Genomic DNA, 20,082 nt, shown 5'->3' with positions numbered 1-20,082 from the left:
TCCAACGTTCACGGAAAAGTCGAATTTTCTATGGTTCTCGTGTTGCAATCAACATGATATTTTGTACGCAGCATGTTATCCTTTTTGCAAGATAAGGGCACCGATTCGCTTGCAACTGTTCACTTGGCATTTTGCCAAATTTTCAAAATATGGCACATTGGCACAACAGTATGTGTTGAGCAATGCTAGGAGCTATTGCAGCTCAAGAATTCTTCCACCGTAGCTCTGTGGATCGTAAAAAGCGATCGAAGGCCGTCTCCCCCACGATACGGGGTAACCCATGAATGATGGTGAATTTAAGGAATAGAAATATTGAGGTATTTACCTTGGAATGAAACAAAACCACAAAATAATGAAGCAAGACTTAACTACTGAGTTAGTTAGGAGAACCAAAAAAATCTTAAAAACAAACCTCAACAGTAAGAACATGACTTGAGCCATCAACACATAAACATGTTCAATTCTAACATACTCATTTGGAATAGTTCCATGGAGCAAAACAGACATCGAAAACTTGCAACGTAGAATGAGAACGCTGATGACAAAAGCAAAAAAGCACCATCCGAAAAGCAGTATTGAGAGTACTACACTGCCGAGAAATAAAGGAGGCAGGGATCTGACGGACATCATGGAACTTGCTAATGGGCAGATAGAAAGCCTACGGGAATACTTCAGAGATCAAACGAGTTCATCACAGGTCTACCAAATACTGTGTGAAGCAGACGAATCAACACCATTACAACGTCACAAGGAGCAATTTTCATACATCTATCAGACATACCAAGAAAAACTATAAAGATGGAGGGAGTAGCCCCTGCATGGAAGACATTTGAACGAGGTAAACCAGGATCTAGTCGACATTGAAGCGTCGAACTATTGGCTCACAGCAGGTGCAATGTATCCAGAAACGGAAGGTTTTCTTTTAGCCATCCAAGATCAAGTGATCTGGACGAGGACTTACTGCAGGCTTATCATAAAGGGTTGAACTATTACTGACGATCGATGCCGTTATGGGTGTCCAACGAATGAGACAATTTAACATATCACGGGAGGATGTAAAATGTTTGCAGGAAATGAATATAAAGAGAGACACGAAAAGACAGTAGGAAAGATACCACACCAAGAGCATATTAAAACTAATTCATTTAAAAAAAATGCCATACTACAAGTAAACAGTTCCTCATAACAGACCAGATATATTACTAGTAAATAAACATCAGAAGACAGCATTATCTACTCATCGACGTAGCAATATCAAATAACAACAACCTGTGTCAAAAGGAGGTCGAAAAAAAATGATTGCAGAAATGCAAGCCATCAAAGCTTTCCACCTACGCATGAAGTTACCGTTTTCGCCGATAGGTGGCTTGAATCACTACAACATAACTTCAATATGTTATGATTCTGCTCTGTTATCTATAGATTTTTTTTTGTGGAACGTAGCCGAACTATGTGTCACAGATTGCCGAATGTCATTTTTGACAAGTGTATTATGAATATGAATCATTTGTTTGAATTGAACGTGTAATTATTTTTAGGGATAACATTTGAATTTATCCTGATTCATGTAGTAATAATGCATCTAGACATAAAAGAACGCATTGAACAAATTTAATGCATTGTCAATTTCAAATATATTTTCCAAAAAATATGTAATTGTGCCTTCGAAAATTTGTGATAATACCTTGTAATCGATGTTTTCCCGTAAAATGAGACGGGAAAGTAAAGCAAAACTTGAACATAAACTTTACTTGGTAAAGGAAACCTTTGTTTTTTTTTAAATCAAATACAAACATTAATTTTTCAGGCTAAAGAGACACCTGAACCCATATTTGATTTGTCAGATTGTGATATAAAGGAAGTTCCTCAAGGAATATACTCACTTTGTCGGGTATTCTTAAAGGAACGTTTATCATTGGAATCGAACTGCCTATCTTCATTATCTGGTGGAGGAATTTTATCTGAACTACGGTTCCTTAAAATTCTCAATATAAGTCATAATAATTTCATTACTTTACCAGAAAGTATAGGAACCCTCACAAGTCTTCAAGTGAGTGGCGAAAAAGTACAATTTTGTAAATATTTCATTCTATATATTCAGTTATAAAAATCCATTTATCACTTCAATAATTTTGATATAGTTACGCGCCTAAACTATGATTAAATTTTACACATTGGTAGTTCTCAATGATATGTATATTAAGTCCTGTCGTTGAAACAATATAAAGGCAATCCTAGTCTACCTTCGGTAGCACAGTGGTTTGGGAGACGGCTGTGATGCTGAAGGTACCGGGTTCGATTCCCGGCTAGGTCATGGATGTTATGGTATGATGAGGTTACATGTAAGAGTAGCTTCAAGCTAAATGTCGCCTTGTTGTATCTAATTGAAGAATAAAGTCGTTAAAATATACTGAAGCGTTAGGTTTGAATCTACTGATCAAAGATGGAATTTTTTTACTTTGAGATCTCATCCCATTATTTTGCTGTTGGTAAAATAACAGTTACTCTACAGGAAGACACAGTAACAAAGCTCACATAGAGCACAACTAGTTCTCATAATCATAAGTTTATATAAAAACTGTAAAACTTAAAAAGTCTACCACTGGAAAAATATCGGGTGTCCAAAGTCTTGGACTTCCTAAAGCTTTTTTTTTCTCAAGCCACCTTTCAGACTTATAAAAACAAATGGATAGTTTGCTCTAAAATATTAAATCAGATCATTTTTAATCAATGTAATGAAGCTTCTGAGTTTTCACGGACTCCCAAAAAACAATAAAAAATTAAGAAGATGTGCAAAGAATGCCGTAAGTCAAACAAAGGTGACAACGTATTTCCCTTCTTCTGAAAAACTTTGAGAAAACTTATCTTGATCAATAAGTTCCATCTGTTTTGAATATTTTTCAACCTTTTAAAAAATCTTGTTGCATTCTTGTTAACGTTATTGGTTTTAGGCTAAGCTCTAAATAACATTCAAAATTTTCAAATTTCTGTTGTATCTTCAATGATCAACATAGTCAAATTACGATCATGACATTCGTGACGTTACCCGGAAAAACTTTGGACCTCTAAACGAAATAAAAATATTATTCTAAAAATCAAACCCATCATAAAAAAAAACATTCTGTAAATAACAAATAAATAAATTGAATCAACTGATCAAAATACATAATCATCTCCTAGAGTTGTAATGAATTACAATAGCTAAATGTTTCCCCATTTCATTATATTTTCTATACTTTGGATTTTCACCTAATTCCTCCCCTCTTCTCTTCAGCGGGTTCTTTCATTTTATAATTTTTTAGAAACTTCACGTTAACAAATATATTGTGGAAATGTGACACATTCTTCCTGAGTTCAATGAAGTAGTTAAAGTTTTGATATATTTATATTTTCAGGAGTTCTATGCTAGTCACAATTCGTTGAAAGAATTACCAGGTTCTCTTTGTGATCTGGAAAATTTGCAAATATTAGATGTTTCTCATAACAAGCTGAAACAATTACCAGATGATATAGGTATTCTGCAATACCTAAAAAAATTAAATTTAGTGAATAATCACTTAAAGCAACTACCTGCAAGTATATGTCAAGCCCAGAGATTAGTGTGTTTGAATTTAGATCCAGAACATTTTGAATATCCACCAGAGGAAGTGGTGAAAAGAGGACTAGAAGCAATAGTACAATATTTATGTGAAGGTAAGAAATTGTATTCCTATATAGTTGAAATTGAAATTCTTTTTTCAAGACATTGGGGTTGAGTATAAGAAAAGAGAAAATTTATCAGAAGTTCTACTCAACGTAGAAAAGTCAGTTTCAAATTTCGAAGAAGATGATAAATCATGGCAGGTAAGTTATAAGGTGAATATTATAGATACAAAGCATGTGAAAAATCTCTCCATTGTAGAATTCAAATTCCTATTCTCATATAATGTTGTTATATTGTATTCAATCTCTCCTTAAAACCTTTATGATCAGAATAATTTTAGATGTTTCCCCATCAAAATTAGGGTTCATTCTTTTTAGATTCCTCGAATGTAAATCTAACGTAGGTACCTCAGCAATTTTTTGTTAATGATACAGCATTGTGCCAGAGTATAATTCCCCTTGTCCAAGGCAAGAAATTCTGGTTTTTAACAAGTGGACGTAAATAGAACTCAATTTGATCAGTTTATATCATGAATTACAAAGTAATTCACTTTAAACGGCAAATATATTGTTTTGAACAGAAACCAGATAATTTTCAGTTACTAGTTTTTAACCGGCAGTCGTACGGTGGTATTTAGTAAAGTCATTGGTACGGTAGGGTATAAGTCATAAAAAATTACCTTTGTGGAAATGAATTTGTATAGAACATTGAGAAATACATTAAAAGGATATAAGACATGAAAAAGTTCCAAAGGAATATTTCATATAAAACTAGAGGGAATAGAAATATAGCGACCTATATTCAGATATATTCAGGAAACATATAGTCTCGAGGATACTCGAAGTCTGCTGACATTATTCATGCTGATTGAAATATAAAAGTGTGAAGTCGGTTGGGGTATGAGATACTCTTCAGTACGACTGCCAGGTTAAAGATAATGTTTAAAAATGCCAGAATAAAAGCCAAATTCAGTAGTTATGAATTATGAGGCATATAAGAGAGAATCGGGAAGTTATTATCTCATTTTGACCTTTCTTTTTTGAAATTTTTGGTGTATGATCATATGCGATAAGTTTTCGTTTCATTTGTCTATTCCTAAACCATTCTTATAAGAAAAAAATTAAACATTGAATGTGATTTAAATGCTGGATTAAAGATCTATTACTATGACACTTCCCGGACGCTTTTTCTCTGAGAAAATAGCATTTCCCGGCCTAGTCCGGAAAGTACGTACTTCCCGGACTAGGCCGGAAAAGAATCACGTCGTTCGTGTCATTGTGAATATGAAAATCTTGGTGGGTGTATTTTTAATGAATGCAGTTGATCATTACCATAGCAACCGAAATAACGGCTGACAGTTCATATGAAATTAGTTGTCAAAAATTTGCATGTTTTTTGATCGCAATCGCAATAAAATATGAAAAGCAGAAGCGATAGTGTTATTCTACACGGTTGCCGAAAAAATATTGTACGCAACACGCCCGAAAATGGTTTTTTTGGACTCACAGACTTCCAGGACGAGCTTACGCTCGTCCTGGAATTTTGTCTATTCGTCCAAAAAAACCCTATTTTCCGGACTTGTTACGTAAATTACTATTTCACTCTCATCTCTTCTGTTATTTTCGAGGTTTTATTGTGTAGAAACAAACTCGCTAATATTTGTAATGATTTCACACATAATTTGGAATTCATTCATTATATTTCATACAGGACCTGCCTGAGATCGTGTCAAAAGCCCAATGTTTATAGATATTTTGAAAACATTTTCTTTTTTTTTATTTATATATGATCTTTTCTTGAACAGTTACGCCACTGGAGTAATGTCAGTAATCATTGATATCATAGATTACCTATTGATAAGTTGATATTATTAATGCTAGTAGTTCCAATGTACGTCGTCAATCTAGTCTTGTCAACTATTACGCTTGACTTGACATTTTATCTGACAGTGACAAGAATCATATGAGTGTTGACGCCTTTACCATATATATTTCTCCTTGTCCTACCTTTTAGCATTTCACGTGATGAGTTTTCTTTGGTACAATTGTGGAAGTTCCAACACCATGTTTTTTGTGAATTCAAAGTTATTTATATTATTAGTTTTTCTGAGTTTGAACGCAAGTATATGTAGTTCGAAAGAACATGTACCAGTTTATATGTGGAGTCCAAAAGGATCTTATGTTCAGAACCCTGCATTACACAGAATAAGTGAAGAATCTTTCAAGCATATATTGTCGGATAAAGTGAAAGATAATCCTCTCCTTATTGTATTTGCTGAACATACATTAAGTCCTGAAGATTTTGTACATCATGATGCCTATGGAAAAACTCCTTTTGAAAACTTACACTATTATTTGAAAAGATCCAGTGTTGATTACTTGCCGTATGTTCAAAATCCAATTGGTGCTATAAAAGAGTTAGGTAAAGGGGTAACTGAAATATCCTTAGCATCTCTTTCACGTAATTTTGAACTACCCAAAGGTGAAATTTTAATTGTGGATCTCAACGATGCTAAAGATAATGAACAACGAACACAAATGCTCAAAAGACACGATTCTGCTATTGCCAACATCTATGATGAAGCATTGAAAAACAATGACAATATCTTAGCACTTTATACATCACATCACACATCATGGCTTGCACCTGAAGTTGTTAAGCATCGTAATGTTAGAAGTTTGCTTCAGGAGAAGAATGAAACTGGTGAGAGTTCCAAAAATTATACAGATGTTCCTTTGGAAATCAAAAAGGAAAGTGATCTTGAAGGATTACTTGGAGATGATGAAAACCTTTTACTCTATGTGTCTTCATATCCAATAATTAAAAAAGGTGGTAAAGAAGAACTAATCAAAGATTTAAAAGTTACTAACATTAAAAAAGGAGGTAATAATACCATCACATTTGACTTATCAAATAAAGACTATAACTTCAATAGTGAAATAAAATTGCGAGATGATGGATATTGGACTTTAGCTAAGGTTGGAACTTTTAAATTCCCAGAAATTATTGCCCCAATGGGTTTTTCATACCATTGTTTCAATGTTTCATTCACCTCCGAAACAGAAATTTTAACATTACCAGGTCTTCAAATCCAACCTTTTACTACACAAGGCCAACATAATTTCGATGATGCATATGATTGTGTAGGATTCACAAGTATTCCAATTTGGACAGGAATATTTGTAACTGTCATTATGTTGTTAATTCTCACCTTTGGCATAACATTCATGATGGATATCAAAACTATGGATAAATTTGATGATGCTAAGGGAAAGACTATCACAATAAATGCCTCTGAGTAACATTAATATAAATTTGTAAGGAAATAAAGAACCGGTATTAGAAAATCTAGCATTAGACAATACTATCAACTATTCTCATCTTTTGATGAATAGGTTTGTGATATTCATTTGAAAACATGATTGTTAAGTATATTAACAAACTTGATACTTTGTTGTTAGATATGCCAAAATATAAATTGCCTTTTCTAGAATTATACAAGTATTTCACATAAAGCACAATATGGCAATTTGATAAATGTGTATATATATTCCCATTTTCATTGTATAATTTTGAAAGATTGTTATTAAACTGATTTTTATCCATTATATTTTAACTGTAGTGAAAAAACATTTTTGATTTTTTTAGTATTTGATTCATTTTGAAATTAAAATGTAAGGATATAGAAAACCTGTTATTGTTGAGCTGTAATTTGAAAATAGTTTAATTAAAAAAATAGAGAGTAATGATTTTATCAAATTTTATTCTCATAGAAAATCCTTTTTGTTATTTTGTATTTTTCTATTGAACATCTTGTGTATTTTGTATTCAAGAATGGGTATTCAAATTTGTTTAATGGTTTAAAGGTCCAACTTATTTTTTTGAATTGGCATTTAATATTATTAGATAATTGGTCCCAGGAGGTGAAAAAATATCATTTATTTTCTGATTAACTTGTCTTGGGTAATGGTGTATCTCACATATCATTACTTTAATTTTATATGCAATACACAGGTTCCTGCAATAGTGTGTTGCGCTTCCATAGCAGCTGAACCAGACATCTTAGCAATTTCATTAAAAAGCATGCTCCTTGTACTTTCATTTCTGCATATATCTACATCATGACGCAAAATATTAGAGATATTTTTCCAACTGTTCAGATCTTTACAGAGAAAACTGCAACAAAAAGTTCAGGGATCAGTAGTTCAGAGAAAGACCTCTACCGATTTCCAGAAGGAATAGTAATGCGAATTTGATCAGAAATTCAACAGAAAAATTTTCCTAGTCATCGTTCCAAAATGATCAACCTGTCATATTAGGGTAGTCCGGTTTGAGTGTCTATTAGACGTTTCTGGACAACTAGGAATCTTAAATTGGGAATATGATATTATTATTTGTTATGAACTACGAACTTTCGGTGATACAGCCACTAGTCAGGGATTGAAAATAATTATTGTCTGATTTTTTTTCATTTTTTCTTTTCTGATATGATTAATAAACAGGACCGGCGCGAGTCATTTTGGCGCCTGAAACAAATAATTTTTCTGCTGAAAAAGCATAACATGACCTCCATCATAACCACCCAAAAAAAAACATCAACTGCTTCGATGATAATACAAAACTTTCTTCTTCCGATGAAGAATCTTGCAATCGTGTGTAAATAAATTAAATTACAAACATGTGTTCCGCTTAAGAAACTTGGCAAAACTTCCAAAATCGTAGGAATTTTCCATATGTGAAATGTGTAAATATCGGCTTACATAATTCGAAAGCGAAGATAGTGTTGTTTTTGGTCAGTGTGAAATACATAATGATTTAATCCCTCTTTCAATGAAGGTAATAGGAATTCGGTTTAAACTGGTTAGGCTGCCATGTGTTATTTATTATACAGGCGGTTTGGTGATTCTTATTGCAAGGAAATGTTGACAAACGCAGCGGAGCGGAACAACCTTAAGTTGTTTTTAAGAATCAAGGATGAAATATGAAAAGGTGGCCAGCAAACTGAGCCGAATTGCAGCCCCTCAAATACTGGCGCCTGATACGGTCGCTTCACTGTTTCACCCCTAACGCCGGCCCTGTTAATAAATAATAAATGACATTCTGTTTGAACTATTGTTTTATTCCAAATAGTTTTGAACATACGGTCGAACTTCGATAAATTGAATTTTTGATAACTCGAATCAAATTGGTGGGCAATAAATAGCGCCAAGATTGAAAATGAGTGTAATTTTTATTCGATAAGTTGAATTTTCTGGGGAAATCCCCGTAGCTTAACCCTATGCTGCGTAAAATCAGTTCGGTTTTTCGAAAATACAGTAGTATACGTAAACATGGGCGCCCGCAGAAATTTTTCTCAGGGGGGGCAAAATGAAAATTATTGAAAAACGATAAGGCGTCCATGATTGTCATTGAAAACCGGAAAATTGTTGTGAATCCATTACTTTCCGTTTTTACTTGCCCTTTGGATTGAGAAAGTTATATTGAGGGTGTTGTGCTGAAAAATGATACAATCAAAATCTCAGGGGGGGCCATGGCCCCCTCTGCGGGCGCCCATGTACGTAAAAGTTATCTACCCAAGAAAAACTATACAGTGTGATTCACCGCGATGGCCTTTTAGACCTTTATGGAAAACTAATCATAATTTTGTGCTGAAAATATGCATGTTGGGATTTGAGACAATGATCTTTGTCCCTAAAATATTTTTAGATTTCTACAACTTCCGGTTATACCGGAAATAGACTACTACTTCCTTATTTCAAATGGCACAACCAGTATATGATTGCATCATTAGATAGCTTTTTTCATGACAATTTCAGCAATATGCCGTACCTTGGGTATAAACTCAACGGTTCAGGAGTTAATGGGATTCTTATGAAAAAAATGGTGGCGACGAGGACTCACATTTTTTTGAATATTTCTGCAGATAAAGTTTCTTTCGAAAAAACCTTTTTCATTTTCGATTCTGCAAATACGTAGTATTACAAGACTGTTTGGGGTTTGTACAAAAAATGTACAGGGTGTTTATCAGAAGATCATGAAGTTGGACAACTCAAATTTATCAAAACTCAAGATTTTCAAAGTGACACCTATATTTTTTATTATTTCAGTCTACGTCAAAAAAGAGGGGGATTACTTAAAGATACCCCAATACCTAAAATTATTACTTTAAAAGTTATCTAGGAAGAACTTCAAATGAGAAAAAGCAGCAATTTCAAACTGTGTGGAATAGTCTGTGACTTCTGGAAAACACAGAAAGTAACTAAAATTCCATGTTTCGATAACTAAATTTTACATATCTTGAATTTATTGGTTTATGGATTTTACAACATCCCAACGAACAATTAATTACAATTCATAAAGTGTCAAATTTAGTTATCGAAATAGCGAATTTTAGTGTCTTTCTGTGTTTTCCGAAAGTAGCAGACTACTACGCTATGCGAGGAATCAATTTCGATTGGAAAATTATTTAAAGAATAGCTTTTGAAAATAGATAGTTCGCAAGTGCCGAAATAAATTTCTTTTCATTGGCAATTTCCCGGCCCATCCTAAAGAATTCCAACTGCTTATTTTCCCCAAATATCGAAATATCGCATTAAAACTTCAACCACTGGATCAGGGAGCCATACGAAATGTGAAGTGCTATTATCGCCGAAGAAAACTCGAATTTTCTCCTCTTAGAATCCCTTATATCAATTTAGAAAGCTTAGATTATATTGGTTTAAGTAAGTTTGCTATATTATTTTACTCATTCTGGAGGAATGTTTCGCTTTTTGAATCACTTATTTTATCATAAGCAATATTAATGCCAGAAATTTCTGCATTGGACAGGAGGGATAGTTCTCCAGTACAAAGCTATAGACTCTTGTGCACATAATCTCAATCAATTACACATATCAAATGATCGAAATAATTCCATTTTACTGAATGAATAGCATTTTTCCTGAATCTAATGTTAATTTTGTTTTTTTTTAGGCAAAAATATGGGAGCTAGAAACAATTAAGGCATGTTTTATTTTGCTAAGTTAAATGTTTTTTTTTGGCTTTTATATTAGATGCTTAATGTGCTTGTCATTCGCTAAAATGATCCCTTGGGCCTTGATGTGAAATTGGTTAAGAAATTACTAAGTATTCATTGTTTTTTATCTCTCCAGCAAAAGAAAATTCGCCAATTTCTGGAAATTGAGAAACACAATGACCTCCTTCAAAGACAAGAACTTGAACTGGCTAATGCTCAAAGATTGAATAGAGAAAAGGTAAGAAGTATACAATATTGACGCCAATTACCCAATATGTCTTCTGAAGAATTGCTAGAGAGTTGAGATTTAGAATTCATTGAATAGTTCAATTGATGAATCATTTACATAAAATTTTCGTGTTTGTGGATTTTATTATAATTTTTGAATCAGATTTAATTTTCAAATATTGTGCTGAGAGAAAGGTATACAAGGTCATTCACCGCGATAGCCTATTAGACGTTTATGGAATTGTATTCATAATTTTGTGCTGAAAATTTTGCATATTGGGGTTTGAGACAATGATCTTTCTCTCTAAAATATTTTCAGAGCTCTGTAACTTCCGGAAAAAGACTACTACTTTTCTATTTCAAATGGCTCACCCAGTATAGTATTGCATCATTAGCTTATTTGATGACAATGTCTGAATATGCTATAACTTAGATAAAAACTCAGCGGTTCATGAGTTAATGGGATTCTTATGAAAAAAAATGGTTGCGACGAGGACTCACTGTTTTTTCAATATTTCTCCAGGAAAGGTTTTTTTTTTGAGAAAACATTTCATTTTTGATTCTGCCAATAAGTACCTAGTATTATAAGACAGTTTGCGGTTTGGACCAATAATATACATACAGTGTACAGTGCATCCCATTTTGGGTGAGACAGCCAGGTTTTTCGCTTGTTATTTGAGATAGAGCCTTGCGGTTTTCACGTTCCTGTCCTACTTTTTCGTGAAACTCAAGTTGGTCTAATCAGATTTTGCTTAACTGTTTCCGTTCAAGATACAGGGCGATTTTGGAAATTGATACTTTTCGCACCCCTTCTTTATCTCCGAAGTTATTAGAAATAATGCTGAGGTGAAAACTATGTCTGAATCAGAATTCTGCGTAGAATCCAGTGGCGTAACCAATTTTTTTTTTTCGGGGTATGGTTTTGAAGATTCAACACAAACCTATATTTTTTTTTTATGGAACACCTTATATATCATTATTTCGTTGAATTCTTTATTTTTTACCCTTCAAAATGATGTATGATACTATGTAGGTAGGATGTTCAGAAACGTTAAAAAAACACTAAAACATCAAATAATGATGATTTTTTGTAAATGAGCCATTAATTTCCTAAGTTTCAATGAGAGGATTATTACATTGGATTTTTAAAAGTAGTAAGTCATTGATGATACAAACATCCTTGTTGTTATTATGGCTACTATGCATTTGGAAGTATTGTTTTATCAAGTAGGCATTGGAGAGAAAAAAACCAATGTGATCTAGTTGTCATCGCTAGGAATTATTGTTAACAATTATTGATCCTTTTTTATATGGGAAATCCATTGTCCATTAACAAAAAATCATCATTATTTGATGTTTTAGTGTTTTTTCAACATTTCTGAACATCCTACCTACATAGTATCATACATCATTTTGAAGGAAAAAAAATAACGAATTCAACGAAGTAATGATATACATGGTGTTCCATTAAAAAAATATAGGTTTGTGTTGAATCTTCAAAACCATACCCCGAAAAAAAAATTGAGTACGCCACTGGATTCTACGCAGAATTCTGATTCAGATGTAGTTTTCACCTCAGCATTATTTCTAATAACTTCGGAGATAAAGGAGGGGTCCGAAAAGTATCAATTTCCAAAATCGCCCTGTATCTCTTGAACGGAAACAGTTATGCAAAATCTGATTAGACCAACTTGAGTTTCACGAAAAAGTAGGACAGGAACATGAAAACCGCAAGGCTCTATCTCAAATAACAAGCGAGAAACCTGGCTGTCTCACCCCAAATGGGATGCACTGTACAGGGTATTTAAGAGAAGATCGTGAACTTGGAAAACTCAAACTCATCAAAACTCAAGATTCTTGTTCTTGAAAAAAATGATTGCGACGAGGGCTCAAGTTTTGTAATAATTCTTCCGAAAAGGTTTTTTTCAAAAACATTTTTCATTTTTTATTCTGCCAATACGTATAGTATTATAAGACAGTTTGCAGTTTAGACCTTGAATGTACAAGGTGTTTAAGAGATGATCGTTAACTTGCATGAACTCATGTATGACTACAGCTCACTTCAAGCTTATCTGCAGTCTTATATCAATATCGCGGCATGAAAGTGAAAATTTGACATTCAAATTGGGTAAATTGGCAATAATTTGCATTTCTTACTCTAGGCATTATTAACCCTAGCAAACAACGTTTACTCTAACAGTCTAACATGATAATTGACATTCCTAAACATACTGCTCTTTCGAATTCAATTAATTTGCTATCACATAATGGAAAAAATCCATATAGAATAAATACGAAAGTAATAACATTGACAATTTGACGATCATATTCTGTTTTTTTGATGATTTTTTTCTACGATAGTCTATTTTCATTTTTATTCAAGTTACTGCATGACATAGCTAAAGAACAGGATGAATTCGACAGTAAATTATATAAAATACAACAACTGAAGGAACAAGACAAATTTCGATTAATAGAGCAGCTACACGAAGGTAATATATATTTTGTATATTTTTGATTCATTTTGACCAAATTCATTGAGTATAATGTATTGCATAGAACTTTTTTCGAATCCACAGCTGAACAAAATGCTTATATGGCCATTGGACAGCTGCTTGCTATCAATAGAGAGCCACTTACTGCCATCATGGAGTATGAGAAGCAGGAAGAAGAAAAACTTTTGGCTGCTGCGAATGCACATAATGAAGATTTGAAGAGAACTGAAATTGTGGAAGCTATGAGAATTCTCCTGGAAGAGGAAGGTATTCAATTCGAAAATATCTACCAACAACGAGTTGAAATGTCTAAAAGCATACTTCAAAGGTAATTTTTACAGTTAAATACAAAGAATATCTATTTTTTGAGTTGTATCAGTTTATGCGCGAGTTTATTTGCAAAATAGCATGAGGATCGTATCGTATATTTCAGATATCATTCAACGGTTTCAGTCGTTTCAAATGCGATTTTTCAACTCATTTTGATACCAAAAGTTCATATAAACAAGTGTCTGGAAAGACTTCATTTATGAGATACAGAGTGTTGAAATTTCCACAATTTAAATCATAGAGTAGTGCTTCTTCTCAAAAGAGGAATGCTTGAAAGCACGAACATTGCTACTGCATGGTATGGTATATAGCCCGGTAGATTAAATCGAGTTTTTTATTTTAGTTCTGTTGTATAGTCTGTTCAGTTACAAAATTATTTTCAACAGAATAATCGAAATTATTGACGAAATATTTGAATTATTTTAAAAAGTAAGCGATAAAGATTAATTTCCTTCACTTTCTGTGAACTCGAAATATTTAATACATATCTCATAACTTCTTCATCTTCATAACAGTTTTTCAGTAATTTGATTCTTACAATTTTTGTAGGGAAGTTGAATGGAATAATAAAATATCGGAATTAATGAATATGCACGATTCATCTAAGAAGGAGATTGCATCAAAACTGATGTCCGATATGGAATTGCAAAAAGCAGCCTTGGGTACTTTATTAGAAAGAAATGATTCAAGAAGTTGGGGAATATTACAGCAAGTTTCTCTCGTAGAATCTCAACTAGCTGCCTTAACACAAATCGAACTAGATAGGAGGAAACTCCATTTGGATGAACAAGTGGTAAATATATTATATTTTTGAATTTATTTGCATAGAAGGAGAATGTCGTTAACTAAATGTAACATACTTTTATGTTTCTCACTGATCCTGAGTGAGCTATCTTCTTACGTTCATTTCCAACCTTTGTGCTTTCCTTTTCAATTCAGTCTTTTTCATTTCTTCACACATGTTGAGTAAAAAAAAGGATATAAAGGTTGTTTCATATCTGATTTTATTCTAAACGAAAATTGATAAAAAGAACAATCTTTGTTCCAATTCAATAATAATAATAATAAACGCAATTTATTGACCCAAGGGCCAAATGGCCATCGACAGTATTAGTCCTACAGCCAGGTAAATTTACAATAACTGAAATATGAGATTAAACAATGTTTGTAGATAAATAGTTTGGAGATTTAACATTTGGACGGAAAGCAAAAAAAAAAAAAAAAAAAAAAAAAAACATTATATTATAGTGGTGAATCAACTAGATTTCGAAGTGGTAATCATTGATTGGCATCTTCAGTGGGCAGGACTGTCTCTGAACTCCTCAAGATGTTCTCTGATGGTCTTTAGAGGATATTTTGCTCTGGGCATGGAATGCTGGTTTCGTTGGATTAAATGTGGTTCCAGGATTTCCCAGTTGTTCGGCCTTTGGGCAAATTTCATGGACAGCTTCCTGATTCTGTCTGCTATAGGCTCAACCTTAAGCAACTTATACAGCAATGGGTTTGGAGGATTGTGTAACGGATTATTCGGATGGCGAATTTTGGTTATTTTTCTCATTGCTGTTGTTTCTGCCGTTTCAAGTGGTCTAATGGTTGGTCTCCTGCAGCCCAAGTAAAGGTTGTGCCCATAATCCATAAGAGGTCTGCATATACTTTTGTAGATAATGGCTGCAGTCTGTCTGTTAATGCCCTTATCCTTGTAGGTAAGACTGCGGAATATTTCAGCTCTGGAAATTACCCTTTTTTTAACTGAATTACTGTGGTATTTGAAATTCAGCTTTTGATCCAATTGAAATCCTAGATATTTTAGGTTAGCTTTAGGCTGTATGTTGTGCTGGAAGATTGTGATGCTTGGCGAATAACTCGTAATTTTATGATTGAATATTATTAACTCAGTCTTAAGGGGGTTCAATTGTAGTTTCCATTTCTTCAGCCATTCAATTGTAGCCTCTATTAATTCTTGTAGAGCATTAATAACTTGTGGTAGGGTTCGTTTGTGGGCAACTAAGGCTGTATCGTCAGCGAACTGGAGAACGTATTGGTGGAAGTCAACGATTGAAGCGGGCATATCATGGCAGTAGATTTTATACAGAAGAGGTGACAGTGGTGAACCCTGAGGAAGACCTTTTTCGATGGTGAACGTTTGAGATTTGTTGTTCCCTATTTTTACCCTTAACTTTCTGGCAGTGAGGAATTCCTTTATGATTTCAATCAGATATGTGGGTACATCGAGTTTGTACAGCTTGTAGAGTAACCCCTTGTACCATACACTGTCAAACGCCTTTTGGATATCTAAAAACAAAGCAGCGGATTTCAGGTTGTTCAGTTTGGCAGTTTGTACATTTGATGACAAAATTGTAAGTGGATGGAGGGTAGAGCAGTGCTCTCTGAAACCAAACTGGTGAATAGGAATGCGCCCTGCAATTGCTTCAGATAGTTTGAATTTCACGGTTTTTTCAAATAATTTTCCGATTGTTGGCAGTAGCGTTATTGGCCTGTAGTTGTTTATTTTCTTGGGGTTACTATTGGATTTGTGAATGACTATAATATCTCCTATTTTCCATTCTGGTGGGAAGTATTGTTTGTTTAGACAAAACTGAAAGATAGATATTATGAAAAGGTGGACTTCAAGACTTAAATTTTTCACCACCCTCCATGATATAGAGTCAGGACCTGGAGCTGTATTTTTTTGACTGTGAAGGATGTTAAAGTATTCTTCTTGGTTGACCATGTTATTGCTTGTTTCTTCGGAATTTTTCCTGAAAAATTTTTCATTCCAGTCGTTTACCATGGAGTCAGTGCATCTATCAAAGTTGTCCTGTGGCGTACCATTATAAAATTTTGAAAAATGTTCTCCGAACAACTCTGCTTGTTGAGCATCGGTGTTATAAGTTATTCCATTTTCCTCAATAGTTTTAATACGAGGAGCTTTTTTGTATCCAGATAGTTTTTTTATTTCTTGAAAAAAACGTTTTCCTTGACAGTTATTAATTTCTTCGCATGCAGCCAGCCATTTGTTTTGTTTATAATCTTGGATAAGCCTGTGAATGTTCTTATTGTATCTGTTTATGTGTGTTTTGAATTCTGGTTGTGGATTACAATTGAATTGTGGTTCCAATTCAATTATAGCTGTAATATGGTAGGTTGAATCAGATTTTAAAACCACGACCTAGATTTCTAAAATCATATACAGAACTATCAAATATCTGTCTCCTCATTCAGAGGCGAATGAGGTAGGTAACGTTCCAAGGAACATTTAGAATTTACTTCAAGGCAGTTAACCGTTTTGAGATACATTAATCAGTTACACAGATTGTTAACAGAAATATTCATAAAGTTGAACCTTCAAGAGCAAATTTCTCTCTAGCTTTCATTAACTAAAGTGTACATGAACTCTCCAACGTACATATGAAGAAAGTGGTGAAGGTGAAGAAAATGGGAACTATATCAAATATGTTGTAACATCAGAAATTTTATTGCTCTTTGCTCATCCTTTTTTTTTCTAACAGAAAGATTTTGCGGAGAAGAGAATGGAGTTATCAGCTCTATTGATGGATCTCCTAGTACAACAAGATATAAGAAGAAGTGAGATCTTAGATACCTTGAAAACTCTGGAGGATAATTGGGATAAAAAATCTCAAGATTATTGGCTGAATCAATATCAAGCTTTGCTCAATAGGTGAATGGGTAACTATTAAAATTATTACTCAATCTTGACCTCAATCTATGTTTCAGAATACCTGAAGGTATAGCTAAATGCCAAAAAAATATTGATCCTCTCCTCGCTGAAGCTCTTCTTATGAATGGGGTTATCCACTGTCTACCTCATCTAGCGAAAATTATGCAGAATGACTGTAAGAATATGAGAACTTATATACAAATCTTTTTGCTCAAATTGATAGCAAAATTCTTATTTGTAATCAGAAAATTCAATTGAGGAATTAAAATATTTATTGACTTTTATATTCACATAATTAAAAACCAACCACCATTTTTCTAACTCACTCGCTTTACATTTTATGAAAACCTGAACATCAGAAAAAAATTTATTTTCAACACAGTTTCTCAAAGAATTTGTTGTCTAGATATATAAAGTACAAGTTTTTTTTTCAGACGAATTAGAATATGTTGATGAAAAAACATTAGTTGAAGCTGGAGTTTCTAGTAAACAAGAACGTCTCAATATTTTAGATGCATTTACATTTTATAACAAACAGAAGCAATATGGGAAGAAAAAAGGAGAAAAAGAGGTCCCTGAAACAACTGATACTGGTCAAGGTCCTAGTGCGCCACCTTTGGATCATTTCGAATATGTGGGTGGATCTATGAACGAATGTGTTGTTTGCATGGATAAAGAGGTGATTTATTTAATTCAATTATCTTTTCTTATGGATTAAAACCAAAGGTTGGATTCATTGAATCAATTATTTTTGATCCTTAAACTTCGTATTTAGGGACCGCTTGACATTTATCAATGGTCAACTAAATTTTGGAGGTTACAAATGGTTGTTCTTTTTTAATTTGTAAATAACTAATAGTTCTGAATGGCTCTGAAGAGCATTTGTTTCATAATTGAAATAATAAAGTTTTTGAGTGTTAGATGTCATGAAAAATATTCATAAACAATAAATTGAAAATTAAAATGACAACTGCCAATCGGAATGGGCGTGGTTACCGAACCTAACCAAAATAAAAGTATGGTTGCTCTGGTAACAGCTAACTCACCGAAGTTTGAGGAAATAGTCACCGGTTTTTGAGAAATTTGACATATACTTACTAACCATAGTAACCAAGGTGAGATACGGACCATACCCGTAGTCCTCAGATTTTAGTTATTGAAAAATGAATTTTTTATTATTCAGTTTCAAATGGACTTTGAACTCTCATAAGATTCTAATTCAAGTCGAAAGTAAATAACAAAAAGATCATTATTCAAGAGCTAAAATGTTTTTATATAATAATATAGCAGCCCTCCAAAACAAAATTGACTTGTCTCAGAGTTTTCCGCAAAAATTTAAATATTGGACAAGTTTTATGTGGGCCATAATCTCTGAACTAGAATACTCGCCGTGATCACTAACTGAAAAAATAATGATTCACTTTTAAATATAAGTTAATATTCTTTATGAACTAATTGAAATTAACTTTTTTCTTACAGTGCCAAGTGATATTTGTACCATGTGGACATATCGTTTGTTGTTTAGCATGTTCAGCGGTCATTAACCTATGCCCCTTTTGCAGACTGGATATTGAACGAAAGATAAGAATTATATTATAGTCATTAGAATATTTTTACCTTATATTAGAAGTTTCTCTTTCTATTTATACTGTTCTTATAATTCTGGATTTTGCGATTCCATTCAATTGAATGAAATACATTTAATTCATTTAGTGTTCAATTTAACGATGCCATTCTTTGTATGTGATGAATACAATTTTCACCAATGAAAGCAACTTCTCACGTTTTGGTATTTAATGATTGAAAGAACAATATTAATAAAGAAGCACAATAAATCGAAGTAGTATATTTCTTCTTCCAACCATTCAACTTTGCAATCAAATTTTTATTTGATTATGTGTAAGATGCATAGAAAACCTGGTGTGTCAACTTATACCTGTAAAACTTTCAGACAAAACGGGAGATTGTTCAGATTTATACCTACTTGATTTCGAAGGATCGCGGTCTGTTTCAGATGGCGCCTACATCGTTTACATTTGACATTCCTCTCAATTCCCAACTCTTGTGAACCAAGGGCGTAGTTTTTTTTTCTTGGTGGGGGATAATCGAAAAAAAAATTTTTGACGACAACTTTTATTCATATCTGTAATGTTTGAAAAAGAAGTTTGATAATGAAGTTTGAACCAAATTACTCGAAATAATTTTTTTTGTTACTAATTCGGTTGTTCTTACCTTATACTGGGTGTTCTCAAATTAGAGTTACGAAGGAAAATGAGAAATAACTTGGATAATTTTGAGAAAAAAAAGTTTCATGAATATGAGCCCACAAACGCTTTGCTTTCAATATACAGGTTGTTTCTAGTGTGTCGTACAGTTTATCAAATATTTATTAATCTTCCCTACAGATTGGGTAAATAAATTCCAAAACTTACAATTAATGCATTCATTAGAGCTTACTAGCTGGATCTTTATAATAATTTGGATTTTCCTGAGGATTACTAGAGATTTTTTCTCGAAATCGATAGCAGATACGACAAAACTATAACAAACCAAAAAGTGTAGTACTGGACCAGAGTTTTTTCTACATTTTTCTAAACTAACAGCCATTCACCAAAATATAATTTTGGAGGAAGGAAGCGGGCATCCTTCCAGAAAAAATATCACTCTGTTGATTTGCATTCAAAATTAGCAT

General features: G+C 33.1%; 2 protein-coding genes across 3 annotated transcripts; both read left to right on the top strand.

Moving 5' to 3' along the window:
• Nucleotides 1–1,481: 1,481 nt before the first annotated feature.
• On the top strand, nt 1,482–19,230 carry LOC123671961 (E3 ubiquitin-protein ligase LRSAM1-like). 2 transcript variants are annotated; one of them, XM_045605878.1, is made up of 13 exons: nt 1,483–1,754; nt 1,808–2,050; nt 3,396–3,693; nt 3,743–3,843; nt 10,616–10,645; nt 10,795–10,896; nt 13,270–13,378; nt 13,466–13,709; nt 14,261–14,504; nt 17,221–17,390; nt 17,447–17,565; nt 17,825–18,069; nt 18,870–19,230. In XM_045605878.1, exons 1-13 carry the CDS (start codon nt 1,695–1,697, stop codon nt 18,987–18,989), a joined length of 2,085 nt encoding a protein of 694 aa, XP_045461834.1. In that variant the 5' UTR covers nt 1,483–1,694; the 3' UTR covers nt 18,990–19,230. The 2 variants fall into 2 exon arrangements, with proteins under 2 accessions (XP_045461835.1, XP_045461834.1); XM_045605879.1 differs by lacking the exon at nt 10,616–10,645 and having other exon boundaries at nt 1,482–1,754.
• On the top strand, nt 5,582–7,389 carry LOC123671962 (V-type proton ATPase subunit S1). The gene has a single exon (XM_045605880.1). It carries the CDS (start codon nt 5,668–5,670, stop codon nt 6,943–6,945), a length of 1,278 nt encoding a protein of 425 aa, XP_045461836.1. The 5' UTR covers nt 5,582–5,667; the 3' UTR covers nt 6,946–7,389.
• Nucleotides 19,231–20,082: the final 852 nt, after the last annotated feature.

The sequence above is a fragment of the Harmonia axyridis genome, chromosome 2 (assembly GCF_914767665.1).
Source record: "Harmonia axyridis chromosome 2, icHarAxyr1.1, whole genome shotgun sequence".
NCBI classification, from domain to species: Eukaryota; Metazoa; Arthropoda; class Insecta; order Coleoptera; family Coccinellidae; genus Harmonia; species Harmonia axyridis.
The sequence above is the reverse complement of the archived record's forward strand: the minus strand, read 5'-3'. Positions and strand labels throughout refer to the sequence as shown.